At 44.4% G+C, this 14205-nt stretch overlaps 1 protein-coding gene across 2 annotated transcripts in view; it reads right to left on the bottom strand.

Annotated features, from left to right (window-relative positions):
• Window positions 1-13985, bottom strand: part of LOC135394429 (ABC transporter G family member 20-like) — a 383626-nt gene extending 369641 nt beyond the window's left edge. For both annotated transcript variants that reach the window (XM_064625169.1, XM_064625170.1), the window contains exon 1: window positions 13915-13985. In XM_064625169.1, coding sequence (XP_064481239.1) covers window positions 13915-13922 — 8 coding nt within the window. In that variant the 5' untranslated portion in view covers window positions 13923-13985. The remainder of the gene's footprint in view (window positions 1-13914) is intronic.
• Between the last annotated feature and the right edge of the window lie 220 nt (window positions 13986-14205).

Below are 14205 nucleotides of genomic sequence, written 5' to 3'. Positions count from 1 at the left end.
TGCTTTCCGCGTAGTCACACTTCCAGAAATGTGTATTAAATTCATTTAAACGTAAGAGCTTGGCACGTAAACGATGGCGACTTGAACATGATTAGGCACGCGACTGCCATATTTCGAACTCTCTTCCTTCACTACAGATGACCTCAAAAATCTCTTCATGCATAAGAGGAGAACGTACAGGAAAGAGAAGGCGACAAAAACAGTGACAAAAAGTGGAAAGTGGAAGTTACTGAACAGTACGTGGGAACATGGAAATTTTTCAGCGCCATGTCATTCCTCACGGCAGGCTGCAGCACAACACCGAGAGACATCAGTGACACGTTTGATGATGTACTAACACAGGTAATTTGTAGTGGTATCTTCATATTGTTATGTAGGAAGGTCCGAGCCCGTCGTTCAAACGGATGCAGTGCTCGAGCAACAAAACTGAGTCACATTGGAATACACACAAGAATTTTGGAAACTGCCCCTCTTTGAAATTTTAGCTGGCATTCTAAAATTTGTACGACAACTTGCTGTGAACAAAAATAATCAGCCTTACAAAATTATAACGCTTTACAGATCTTAAAAGCTGGTTATGCTTCTTCATCATTGTTTGCAATTTTAGGGAACTGTCTGCATGCCTATCAAGTTTCTTGACATCACGTGTCCTTAATAAAATAATTTTCACAAACCAGGATGATGCTACCTTAGCCCCAGCTACGGAGAATCATGCAACTGAAAGCAGCCCTTCAACTAACGAAGGAGACAGCTCTTGTGCCCTGCCAGAGGGTTCATCATCTTTAGCTGAGGGAGGAGCATCTTCATCTATGCAAGCACTAAGTACTCCAAATGTGCGGCAAGTCCGAAAGAGAAAGAGGACTGACGACTCTTTTGCTGAGAGAACAGCAGCGTTACATAAAATAGCCGAGTCAATGATGCAGCCGGTGCAAGAAGACAGCTGTACAAGCTTTGGCAAAGTCATCGACGATTACTTGCGTAGCATGGATAATGCCCGTAGGCTGAAATGTCAAATTGCGATATTGAATATAATCTCAGAAGTTATTGAATAAAATTGTGTGTACCAGTTCTTGCAACACTTGTCTGAGATGTCTCAATAATTTTATTTGTACAATTTCATGTTAAGCAGGCTTTTTATTCTCGTTTTTACGCACATGCCTTCTCTATCTATACGTTAATGAAGGCACTTTCATCCTGGTGGGGGATGGCACCCGTTCCACAGAAATACCGACAAAGTTGATCACGGTAATAGGTAGCTCTGGCCGAAGGACGGCTTCTGCTGGGGAGCAGGTCAGGAAGGTGTGTCTCTGCTTCACTTGATGCAGATGCCGAGACTTGACCTTGTGCATTACACAGATAGTTGTGAAGCGCACACGCTGCTTGGACGTATGCCTTTGCTTTATCTGGCTCTGCTTGTAACGTTGTATGGAGAAACCTAAAGCGATTGGATAAGATTCCAAAAGCGCTCTCAAGTACCCTCCGAACCCTGGACAACCTAGAGATGATTATGAAATAGTAAACACCATACACAAAAGCACGGCGTGCACAAATGAAAACATTGTCACTGAACATGTGGAAGTATCACACAAATGCAGCCATTTACATTGGGATGGTATACCTGTAGTTGAAGATGCATTTATCATCGCTCAGGTTTGACCCTCCGTAGGGTTTCATAAGGTGTTCAGCCAAAGGGAAGGCGTCATCAGCTATGATGACAGGAGGCATATGTAGCTCACGCTGTCCTGGAAGTGGCACACCTGCTGGAAGGTGTGCTTTTCCTTGCCTAATGACAGATGCCAGTGGCGTCGTCATCCATATACCTCCGTCACTTGACGAACCCTCTGCACCAACGTCGATGTACAGAAACTTGTACTGTGCATCAGCAAGTGCAAAAAGAACGATGCTGAAGAATTTCTTATAGTTGAAGTACAAGGAACCAGATTTCGCTGGCTTCGTTATCGCCACATGCTTTCCGTCAAGGGCTCCTACGCAGCCCGGAAATTGCCAAATAGTGTTAAATCTGTCTATTACATACAGCCAGTCCTCCTCTGTTCGTGGAATTTGCAGAAATTCTTTCTGCATTTCATCATAAACTGCCTGACAAGTGTCCAAAAGAATGCCATTCACTGTGCTATGTCCCACACGGAACTGGCGGCTAAGCGAGTGCTGGCTTTCCCCTGCAAGCAAAAAAGGATTAAGTTTATTGTTTGGGGGTTATAATAAAGTTTTAAGCATAGAAGTTATAAAGCTCATGGGAGTAAAAGTCATTGTGGGAGAGTACTGAAGCGTATACAAATCGATAGGTACTTACCCGTCGCAAGGTATCGCAACGTTATCGTTAGGCGATCAGCTGATGGAATCGGCCTCCGCATATTCGTTGTCTGTCGTTCGAGGCGATGTTTTACTCTAGATAGGATATCTTCAAATTGCTCCTGACTTAGCCGCATCATCCGTCGGCACTCGTTGGGGTCCTCTACCACAAACTCCTTGTACAACAGTGAACTAGCGCTGCGGTTTTTTCTTGCCACCCAGCTTTTTGTCCAAAATGCGCGTTTTTTTCGTTGTAAAAACTCATCATCATCAGCTACAGCTAAAGCTGCTGCCAAAGTGCAAAGACGCCTTTTCCGTTGATTATCCATTTCAGCACAGATCAAGAAATCACAACTTTGTACGCTCACGCACAGCAATAAAAGCGCGGCTGCAGACGGACTCCCGTCCATCGTCCCGTGTGAATGCTCGGCGGGGACGGGGACTCTTTCGTCCTCGTGACGTCACCACCCTCCGCTGACTTATTCCGGGGATGCGTCCTTCGTGTGAACCCACCCTAAGTTGGGAACACTGGCCACGGGTCGGATACAGAGAGACAACCTACTTCCGTTGTAAAAAAATCCTGGTTCACAGTTCCTGCCCCGGCTAGCACCAAGCGCGATGAGCGCACTATTTTCCGCGGCGGCGTAGAGCCGTCGGCTGTCCACCAATCAGGGACGGCGGATTTTAAAAGATTTATTTCGAAGCGTTTATTCTTCAAAGTTTATTTTTCCGAGTTTATTTGGACAGCTTTTTCGCATGATTTATATTGAAGAGTTTGTTTTTTGAATCTTCAAGAGATTTATTTTTGAACGTTTTTTACATGACTTATGTCAGCGTCATGCCTGCTCAAAAAGGCCATCTTCAATTTTGTTTATATTTGAAGACATGCCTTAGACACCACTCTTTGATATTATAAAATAAATTTTCTGCTTATTTTATTTCTTCAGGGCGCGCGAACTCTTTTCCCGCGCCCTGGTTACTTTTCGATCTCATGAGTCAGAGAATGGCGTTTTTTAGCCGTTTACCTTTTTCTGAAGGCTACGTCATTAGGGGTTGACAAAACCAAGACGTACGTCGACTGTTAAAGCTAACTTAAACAAAAGTGCACTCTGCAGCCCACCCACCTCTTCCCATAGGGTTAATCCTTTGAAGGTAAGCCACTTCAGGGTGAAGCTGTACGTGAGAACAGGAAATCTCGCAGGAGGTCTCTTCAACTGCGCTTTGGTGCGTGAAATGGAATAACAAATAGACGTCGCAAAACGCATGTAAAGAGACCTCCATGCGAGACTTCCTGATGTCAGGTACAGCTTCACCCTGAAGTGGCTTTCGTGATATTCGAAAATCATGGGACCACGTATGAAATTGGCAATGTTACGCTACGAACGTCCTGGGAGGCGTTTTCGCGATTTTTTTCGAAATTTTTTCGGGCTTTGCCACAGAATTCAATCCTCACCACCAATTCTGCCAGTGAAAAGAATTGCTTTCAGAAGAGAGCAGCCGTTTGAAGGATCCAGCGCGCCAAATCTGGAAAAGCTAGAACTGCCCAAATGGCGCTCATTTATTTCGAGTCTCGCAGACCGAGTACTAAATATCTGAGAGGCCTGCGACCAGGCTTATTTTGCTTCTTTTTGGCTTAGGAATAACGTTTATTTTTTCCTGAAGAAAATAAAAATGTCATCGGCGCCCCTTGGTCGATTATAAATGAAACTACCCCAATACAAAACTCAAGTTATTTAATTTGATAAGGATACACATTTTGATCAAGTCGCAAAAATAGAAGACGACGTTTGTGGCGCTTCAAGCCTTGCAGTCAGATAGTCATTTGCCTCAAGTTGTATCGATATTTTTCTCAAATGCTGTCACCTTGTAGAAAAAAGGTCAGGAGAAAACCAAATTCACACCCCATGCATTTCCTATGGCCTATACCGCCCGCAAACGGCCATGTTTTTTTCCTTCCATGTATAGGTGGCCGCCATGTATAGGTGGCGCTGCTTGGAGACGAAGCAAAACCAAAACATATGGAACAACGAGATGGACCACATGCAGGGTGCACGTGAAGCAGAGAAGAGGAAAAATGGCGGTTTGCGGGCGTTTGCAGCGGAGTGATAGAACAGACATGCCACTTAATCTTGTTTGCCGTTCCTCTTTCAGGGCCGGTGTGTCCAAAATAGCTGTGAAATAAAAAGGAGGGCATTTTTCAACAATCCTAATTCTTCATGCTGTACCATGTCAGGTGCTGGACTGCCTTCCCAGCTTGATGGGCAGGTCGGCCATCTGTTCATGAATTAGATAAGGCTGCTAATTTTCTTCTGCCACCGGAACTGACACAATAAAATTGGCAAACCTAGCTGTCCACAAGTGAATGTATGACAACCCAGTTGCCCAATAACGCCACGTTGCCTAGAGCAGCAGCAGGTTTTTCAGTATCTGTGAAACCAAGGAATAGAAAGACAGAAAAAAGAAACATTTGAAACACATGGCCGTGAAACTTATTGTCACCCCACGGTAACTATGAACAATACAAGCATGAATACAGCGGAGTTGTTGTCGACTACGTGATAACGATTTATGATACGATGAGTATAATACATGAGAACGCATACCATTGCATGAACTCTAACATATGAAACGCTGGTGGCAGTTACTGCTCATCGTAGTTGAACTAGAGTCCGAGCTGAAGCGCCAATGCTTTCTCCACGCTCCTTGCAGTTAGGATGTTGTCGTTGTCCAAGGGAAGAACAATGCCTGAGAAGTGTAGCAGTGATGACCCTATGAGAGATGTACTATAAATCTATTGTAGTGGCTGCAAATGCTTTGAGAGCCCATGTTGCAGCTGCAGCACAGACTTTTGTTTCGTGACAGCATACTTTTTCAGTTGCACAAGACAGAAATACGTTTTACATAAAGAAGAAATTACCACTGCAAGGTGCCAATAGCAGGCAAAGAAGACTTCCAGGAAATGGAAGCACTCATACCAATAGAAAGGCGTGGTGTTGGGGGTGCTCACTCCACAGCTGTTGGCCCAGCTTCGTGCTAAAGAAAGATTGTATACCTCACCCAGTAATGCAAACAGTTGAACAGTCATATAATAGTCATCAGACACAAGAAAATATGCAACATTAAACAGAAACTAAATATATCATAAAAAACATAAACATGAAAAAGCATTGTGCACTCGGTACTTCTTACAAAATTGACTGACAGACAGGAAACAGAGACAATGGAGAAAATCGCCTGTGATTGCAAGCTGCTTCCTTTAGAACTGCTTGTCTGAATTAAAGTTCATACCCCCTGCACTGACACAACCTTCAGATGTCAATCATACTACATTGATCTTTGATATTTTCTTTTTCATGTGTGTCACCAAGAAATGTGTCAATGATCATATTATCACAGAACTCTCAGAATCAAGACGGTGCATGACAACTTAGTGTGGAACGAGATGCAGACCTCATAGTCTTCATTAAAATATGCGCAGACCGGCTTCAACACAAACATATGTTGTCCTGGGCGGCCATTTTCATCACGGGTGCCTTATATGGGCTGCAGCAACTTTCTTTTTGCGGCTTCCATTCCAGTCTCTTTGGGTACATGACACAGATACGCTATGTATAGATGAATGTATTTGGAAGTGCCTTTGATAGTCATAAAGGTATACTTGAGGTAGTTTGCATTCGCAGCAGAGTACATACTTGTTTGCTGCTTGCTTCTTGTCTGTATATGCCCAGACCCTGTTTGGTAATAAAATAGAGAAAGAGATAAGTCCACAAAAGGTATTAAAAAATGGCGTATACAAGAAAATGCCTGAAAAGGAACAGATGCTGTCTGCGTCAGAGTAAGAGCTATGTAGCAGAAAAAGTATTGTGCTGCTACACTATAACTTCATCATGCAAACACCGCGGACTCCATAACAAGCTACAAGCGACAGCGACACGGTACAAGCGACAAAATCGACGGCAGCGCCGCCACGCGAGCGAGAAAAAAGCTCTGTCGCGGCTACAAAATTTTGCATCTACAGCCCGTAGATATTTGTCGCTTGTCGCCAGAGACCGTTGCACGGCGCGTGCCCAAATCCGCTAGATTTGGCGGTATATAACTGAAGTGAATGATAAATGACAGAAATGTGGGGGCCACGGCGTTGCTTGGGTGGCATGTCAATTTTATTAAAACGAAATTTCGAGCATGTAGGTGGGAAGCAAGCGAACTTTCGAAAGCAAAAGTGCCGGAATGAGAAAAAAGAAACAAACAAACGAACAAGACGACGAAAACGCGGGAACCGCAGCGCCACCAAGAGCCAGCCCCGTGAAATACATGTGCACACAATTTGACGCTATTAATTGATGACTCCACATTTGGTTGTGTGGTGTATATAAACTAAAGTCACTTCACGTCGTGAGGTGTTATGTTGGGAAACGCCGATTTCTTTCCTGAAATGTTGTTTCGCAGCTCGCTTTTGTCGCCGCTCAAATGTGTCGGAAAACAGCAGCACTAGCGCCCGCGACAGCGACAAAATCTGAAGCATGTCGCTTGTTATGGGGTCCGGGCTTAACGAAAATTGTCACAACGTTATCGCGTACCCCTCGCCAGATTTTCGTTAAAGGAGCATGGACGTGACCCCAAAATATTATTAGTTTTTCGCTGCAGCTACAACACATAAAATGAGCTGCTGCGAAAGAACGATCAGCGCAGATAGCCCAAACAGCACGCGCAAGGATCTGTTCCGCACAGGGATGGGCATAAATACATTTTTGAGTATTTAAATATAAATACAACATACTTTGTTGACAGGGGTATTTAAATACTCTTCATAAATAGTTTTCAACATGAGTATTTAAATACAAAATATAAATAGGGGTATTTAAATACCGTAACTACTACGATAAATACTGTGAGGAAGATGTTATCTGGAATTACAGAAATAATGATGATCATAAGGACAAATCAGCAAGGAAGAATAGCATTTATTTGTTAGATTATCATGGCGATTTTAATATTAGAAATTTCTCGAAGACTGCTTCTTTTAGGCGTCTTCTGTTCGGCCGTACAATCAGATTCGCAAAGGAGAACAGCATCTCCACAGGTGCCGATGAACAAATGCTTGTATTAAATTTGACGAAGATGCTTCGTAGAACAATGTAATCTGGTAGTCACGACCGTTGTCCGCAACAACAGTGAAAAACTCGCCATCTAAAACGGAACTCTCGGGTTCACCTCCTTGATCTAAAATGGTTTGTCGATTGCGCATGCACCAGCGGCATGGCCGAGTGGGCTAAGGCGTCCCGCTCGTTGGTGGTAACCAAGGTCGTGCTGAAGACTGGGAGGTGGTGGGTTCGAATCCTACCACCGGCTGTGCTGTCTGAGGTTTTCCCTGGGTTTTCCGAAGACTTTCCAGACGAATGTCGGCACAGTTCCCCTTGAAGTCGGCCCAGGACGCATACTAATCCTCCTGTCCCCCACTCCTTCCTGCTGTCCTCTCTCCGTCTGTCCTCATCTGTACGCTGCTCATAGCCACAGTTGCTTCGCGGCGCTAACACGCAATCAAAAAAAAAAAAAAAAAAGATTGCGCATGCTAGCGCTAACCCGGCATAACTGCGCCCCAAACTCGCCCTTCTTCCCGAAAGGTCAAATGCAGGCAACTTTAAGATATGAGTCAGTATATTCTGTATCTAAGAGTATTTATAAAGTATTTACAAGAATAAATACCCGAAAATTGCTATTTAAATATAATTATAAATACATTTTTCGAGTCTGTATTTAAATACAAAATATAAATACATGTATTTATATTTTAACAGCACATGTAGCAGAGTAAGCGTTTGGGCTGGTTGGTTCATATTGAATTAAAAACAATTAAAAACCCCCAGTGCTGGGTAGGACAAGGACAGAGGATCAGTGCCGGTCCTTGTCCTTTTATCCTCTGTCCTTGTCCTACCCAGCACTGGGGGTTTTTAATTGTTTTTAATTCAATTTTATATTTTAAATACTATTTTAATTACAATGTATTTAAATACTGCCCATCCCTGGTTTCGCACACCTTTAAAGAACCCTCTCCACATCCGAAGCGAAGCCGAAGACGGCGTGACGTATCACGGGCTACGGCACGTGACCAGTGACGTCCAACGGCACAGCTGAAACATGTATAAGCGGCGCGTGAGCCGAGATGAAAAGACAAAGAAAAAAGGCACCGAGCAGCTTCTACGTCACGCGGGGTTCGTGTCTCTCGCCCGCAACTGTCCTTTATCCGACTGTCTTTTATAAATTTTATTGCGCAGTGACAATACGCCGCAGATCGGAAATATTTTGCATGGTGACTCCTTGTGGGCAGCTGCACAAATGAAGCAGGATTTCGAGTCATGTTAATTATCACTTCCATGCTCCTTTAAACTCAGAGACGCGCAATCGTTATTCTTCCCATTCAAAGCGGGCTCGTCTTGCTGGTGTGCCATCAGTGCGGTGCCGTAACTTGATACCCGTTCATATCAGGCGATATCGTCGAACGGTTTTGGCGCTAACAACGAAGATACTCTAGCGTATACGGGACAAGGGAAAATACGTCTCGCCAACGCTTTTACCAATATTTCTTCTACTGTTTTATCCACATGTTTGTTTCATGCATTCTGTATAGAGCATTGATATTTCCTCATAAATAGTTATTAGTTACTTAAATAGTTAATAGTTACTTAAACATTATATGAACGACGGGCGTACACAATGGCCTCATTCAATGATCAACGTCGGTTAAACGAGATCAAGGGTCCCTCAACTTGGAATTGCGACTCAACTCTCTTTGGACAGCACTGCCAAGCATTTCTAAAATAAATCTTGCGTCACGAATTAACCTTATTAATAAAAAGGTGTAAGGGTCCTCAATCTCGATTGAGCGTTCAATCTCGGTTAACCGGCGTTGGTGAATCCCGGCCTATTTCAAATGTTCACGCGGGTGAACGCACACCCATCCACTAGTTCCAGAAAGTTACACATTACTAATTTTAGTGGTTTGAGAGGGAAGTTTGAAGAACATGCATGGCTACGACAATGACAGTGTGACAAGTGAGAACACAGCGGAAGGCGACAGCGTTCCGTTGAAGAAGACGCCATCCACTAGGCATTTGGTAACACACAACGGCGGCGCATGTTTCCCTTTATTCTAAAAAGCTGACAGCATAAAGGGCATAATAAGAGTTCACATACCTTCAAAATCTTCTTGCGAAAGCCCACGAGGGCAGGCACAGCTTTGACTTTGCGGTTTTGACAGAGTGGGCACACTTGCGTTCCTGACACGAGTGCCGGTTGCTGAGAAGGCCATGCAGATACAGTGCGCATGCCCAGACTCTTCCTCCCCCGCGAAATAAAAGGAAACGAGTGTGATTTGAAACAACGGGTTCGCGCCCCGTATTTTCGCGGCGATATGCCCGTATTTTCCACGACTACTTTTTACAGTGTAGGGAACATGATTTCGTTGACGTTACGTTGTGTTTTGGGCGCGACGTACCTCTCGTGGATTCATTTTTCTGTCTGTTTATTGGAATCTACTACATCTGTCTACTGTTGGAGAGGCCCTGTACTGCGTTTTTAAAAGCGCGTGCAACTGCTTTTCCCCGCTAATTTCGAATGATTGCAAGTGGACACACGCGTGCTATGTCGTGCCAAAGGTGCCATGTGCGGCATTTTTGTATTTTCTTTTCAGACAAATGTTACCGCTGCTGGAAATGTAACGAGGCTTTCTCTTTATTTTGACGCCTCTTGTTCTTAAAAGCATAAAGCTTAATAAAAAGCAGCCTTTACCGGGTTCTCCAAAGACTGTGCAACAGCAATAATGAATGAAGTACTAAGGAAGGAAGTAACAAAGCAGAACAAGCGAACAAACAAGATTCAAAAACTCACGGAAGGCAGCATTAATGAATTAAGATAGTAATAAACAAAAAGGAAATAAGAAAGGGGCATGTCATGATCGAAGATGAGGCGAAAGCGCAGACTTCAATGCGGAGGACAGAGATGGACTGATGGGAGAGAATTCTGGTCTGTTTCGCTCATTGCAGTCTTCTAATTTGAGTTCTCAGTGAGCATACCTTGACGTAAAGGAAACGTGCAGGACTCAGACCCAACACTAAGCTATACCGACGTCATGATAACTCTATTTTCACATGTTGATAAACTGCCTCTTGTTTGTCATTTACGGTGCACCAGAAGTACACGAAGTGTTCGTATTATCAGGGATTTGTTGAACAAACACGTTTCCCGATGAGTATCAGCTGCTCGATTGTCTCAGGTTTGAGTGATGACCTTTGTGCGCGCTGCAGCGTTGTAGCGAGCCAGCAATGGACAAAAGTATACTCTTAAAAATGAACTTCACCGCATAGCATTCTCCTAGCCAAACATCACCTCGAATGATATCGTTATCTACCACGATTTGTTGAAAACGGGAGGTGTATGCCTTTTTGTGACACTTATGCTGTTCATAATTCTCACAAAAAGTCGTACGCCTCCTGTTTTCAATGAATCAGGGCACATAACGATATCATTCGAGATGATGGTTGGCTAGGAGCATGCTATGCCGTGAAGTTCATTTCTAAGAGTGTAGGGATGTGTCAGCCGAATCTGCGAATCATCGAATCCACGAATCCTAGGCGGGGATCCGAGATTCGCCCACAACGGCGAATCGACTCTTTCGAATCCACCAACCACGTTTGTTTGTTTCTTTTTCAAACTGGCACCTCCGGGGTCCGCCGAAAGGCTCATTGACCGACGGGTGTTTTCTTGTTTGTTTGTTTACATTGCTCTGGACTAAAAGAATGCGGGCAGAAACAATTACGTTACAAGCTTAAAAGTAACCTGGTTTTGCTTTTGATTGTTGCTTAGTTTCATGGAAATAATTCAGACTCGAGAATATATGTATTTCATGTAGTCGATGAACAACACGTTAAATAAATTGTGTCTAAGAAGAATTATATGACTATATTTTCTCCCGAAACTGAACTATTATTTAATTTGTTTCTCATTAAACAAATTTATCATGCTCTGCTTCAAAACGCTTTTCAGCACAATTTTTTTTTTCTGTCTTTTCAAACTCTTTTTAAAGAAAGGATTTGAAAGATTCGAGATTCGTAATATTCGTGGATTCGCAGAACCTTCCTTGGATTCGGATTCGTATTCGGAAAATTCTCGATTCGGTCTCTCTAGAAAAAAAGTCTTAGTTGACCCCGATGTAGCTGGCATGCCAAAACACACAGCAGCAAGCTTATCGCAAGCTGTGGGTAGATGCAAGAATTTGTCTTTCGAAATGAAAGTGGTTCATCTACGCTGCATGGGGCTCGCAAGTATCTATCTAACTCCGTGTCGTTCGGCACAGGCCAAGCTGGACACACCGTGTCCAGCAGGCTGTACATACCGTCGGGGGCTGCCTCCTAGTGACTTGAAGAAACGTGAGGCCATGAGGGTCCTCATGAGGTGAAGGTACAGCTTGGGACAAAAGTTTACGGAACACCGGGGTGTTCCGTTTTTCTTGCATTGCGGCGCACGCATTTCTGCATTGCGCATTTCTGCATTGCGCCGACACTCTTGTAGCAAACTGTAGTAGACACACATACTGAGTGGTGAATAAAATGGCTGGTCACCCGTTCCTCATACTAGCAGGGGGGCCGCTCCAATGAAGAAATACGCTGGTGCCGTGCTCCGTAAACTTTTGTCCCTAGCTGTACGTGAGGCCACATGAGGATGAGGACTCGTGAGGCCATGTGGGTCCTCATTAGGCGAAAGTACGTGAGGCGCCGTGAGGACTTGAGGGCCCTCATGAGGTGACGGCACGTGAGGATGAGGACCCTCATGAGGTGAAGATACGTGAGCCCATGAGGGTTGTGAATAACCTCATGAGGTGAAGGCATATGAGGATGAAGATCGTGAGGCCTTTCGGGATCCCGACGCCCTGAGGTGAGGTTTGTAAGGGTAAAATTTAAAATGGAATGTGAGGGCGACTGAGGCTACGTTACTGGTGAGGAAAATTTGGTGAGGGTGAGTGAGACCGATAAAGTCTGTGCTTCGCGAGGTGAGGATGAGTGAAGCCACAAGAAAACGCCCACCTATGGCTGAGTATAACTACAGTTAGCGAACGTCTACGGCAACTATCAGTTCTCCGCCGGCAAAGAAGGCTCGGCTGCGTAGCTGCCTGTTCCATAACAAGTGGTGATCTGATCCGAACTTCAGCTGCTGGATTTCGCCCGTTTATAACGATCGGTGCGGTGTGCAGTGCACATCACATCACTGTGAGGTGTGATGGTATCAACGTCATGAAACAGCAGCAAAATATCAGGAGAGAAGACGTCGAGCGCCATCTCCAAGATTTTAGTCGCGTAGAATACTACCGTCCAGGACAGCGTGGTCGCTGTTGAACTGGTGGCATTGTTTCACGGCATCATGCGTAACCACAGCTATATGTCTATGCACTCGGGAACAAGCTCTCTAGCTACATGTTCGAACACTCAAACGTGACATCAGCCTTCCAACTGGGCCGACCTAGAGAGAGCGTCCGACGTCCGATAGAGCGTCCTACCTAACTGACGCAGGCGCAATCTCCCGCAAGGTCATGCCCCAACGAAATTGCATAAGGCTGTAGTTATCGTCCCTTCATGAAGAATGTTAATCAGTTTATTGATCAGTTGAATGTCAACTAACAATAGTTTCTTGGTAGGGGCTTTGGCGCGGTGGTTTTAGGGGATATTAATATTATATTCAGTACAAAAGGACAACACAACTCTGATTCTTATGTAGCAAAGATGTACAGTAGCAGTTGTAAACAGGTAGCTTAGAGTTGTGATCAGACACGAGGAAAGCAAGAATCTGTTTTGTATCACGTCGTAACAAATATGGATGAGCTTGTATTGTGTCCGGGGAAAAATACCCAGCGATGAAGCTGATCGTGAGTATATAATATACATAACAGGAAAGCACTCACCAAGAAGCCCCACATTTCTTTGCGGGACTGAGGTACGTGTTGACCTCAATGCATTGGAAAATTACGTAGCTAGTCAGGACAGATCTTGTTGACATTCAGTACGGTGCTAAGCTCTAATTTTATATTATTCTTTAGTATGCTCATGCATTGTTCACACACCAAAACGAACTAGAGTATCGACTAGGCAAAATACGCGCAACCGCGGCTCTATTCGTCAGCAGAGGATTCTGTATTTTGTCTCACATGTGCCCCCAGATACGCAACTCTTGTTAGTATCCTACAAGTTACAGGTCCTGTTAGTACACCTAGTTCCACGATAAGCCATCCTTTACCTCCGTTAGGCTTAAAAACGTCGTCGCCCTGCTTTTGCAAAAGCTGCTTTATAGAGCGTTACAGAAGAGTAACATATTATAGACCACACTCTTTTATGCTTTTCGTATTTATCGATTCAGTATTTACTTTCAAACTTTTACAACACATTGGACCTGATATGAAACTACGCCCCGCCGGTGATCACAGAACGTCGCCTTATGAACGTCAGCTCAAGGTGAAGGATGGCTGCCGCTTCATTATAGGTGCAGTCGTCATGTCAGTAGTTTGTGTCGCCTCCACCCGAGTTCGCAAAAAATAGCGGATAACTGTGCAGTCTTACTTACTTGGACATCGTTGATATGGCAGCACCAGTGTCGAAAACGATGTTCTCAATAATATTCCTCGTCCTCCTCGTTTTGTATTGCTCGCGATGAAGACTGTAGACCAGGGGTGCCGAACTCATTCATCTCCGCGGGGCGCATCAAGCCATGGAGGAACTACGCGGGCCGCATACCACGGTCTTGTGGTAGCCTTGTGACGACCCAGGCCTCCGAGGATGTGGTCGCACGAACCTGGGTTCACTTTTGAGTGAGACACAGAGGCGAAACCTTCTGGAAAACGAACGATTTATTTAC

Source organism: Ornithodoros turicata, chromosome 5, assembly GCF_037126465.1.
Source record: "Ornithodoros turicata isolate Travis chromosome 5, ASM3712646v1, whole genome shotgun sequence".
NCBI classification, from domain to species: Eukaryota; Metazoa; Arthropoda; class Arachnida; order Ixodida; family Argasidae; genus Ornithodoros; species Ornithodoros turicata.
Note: the sequence above shows the minus strand (reverse complement) of the source record. Positions and strands in the feature narration are given on the sequence as shown.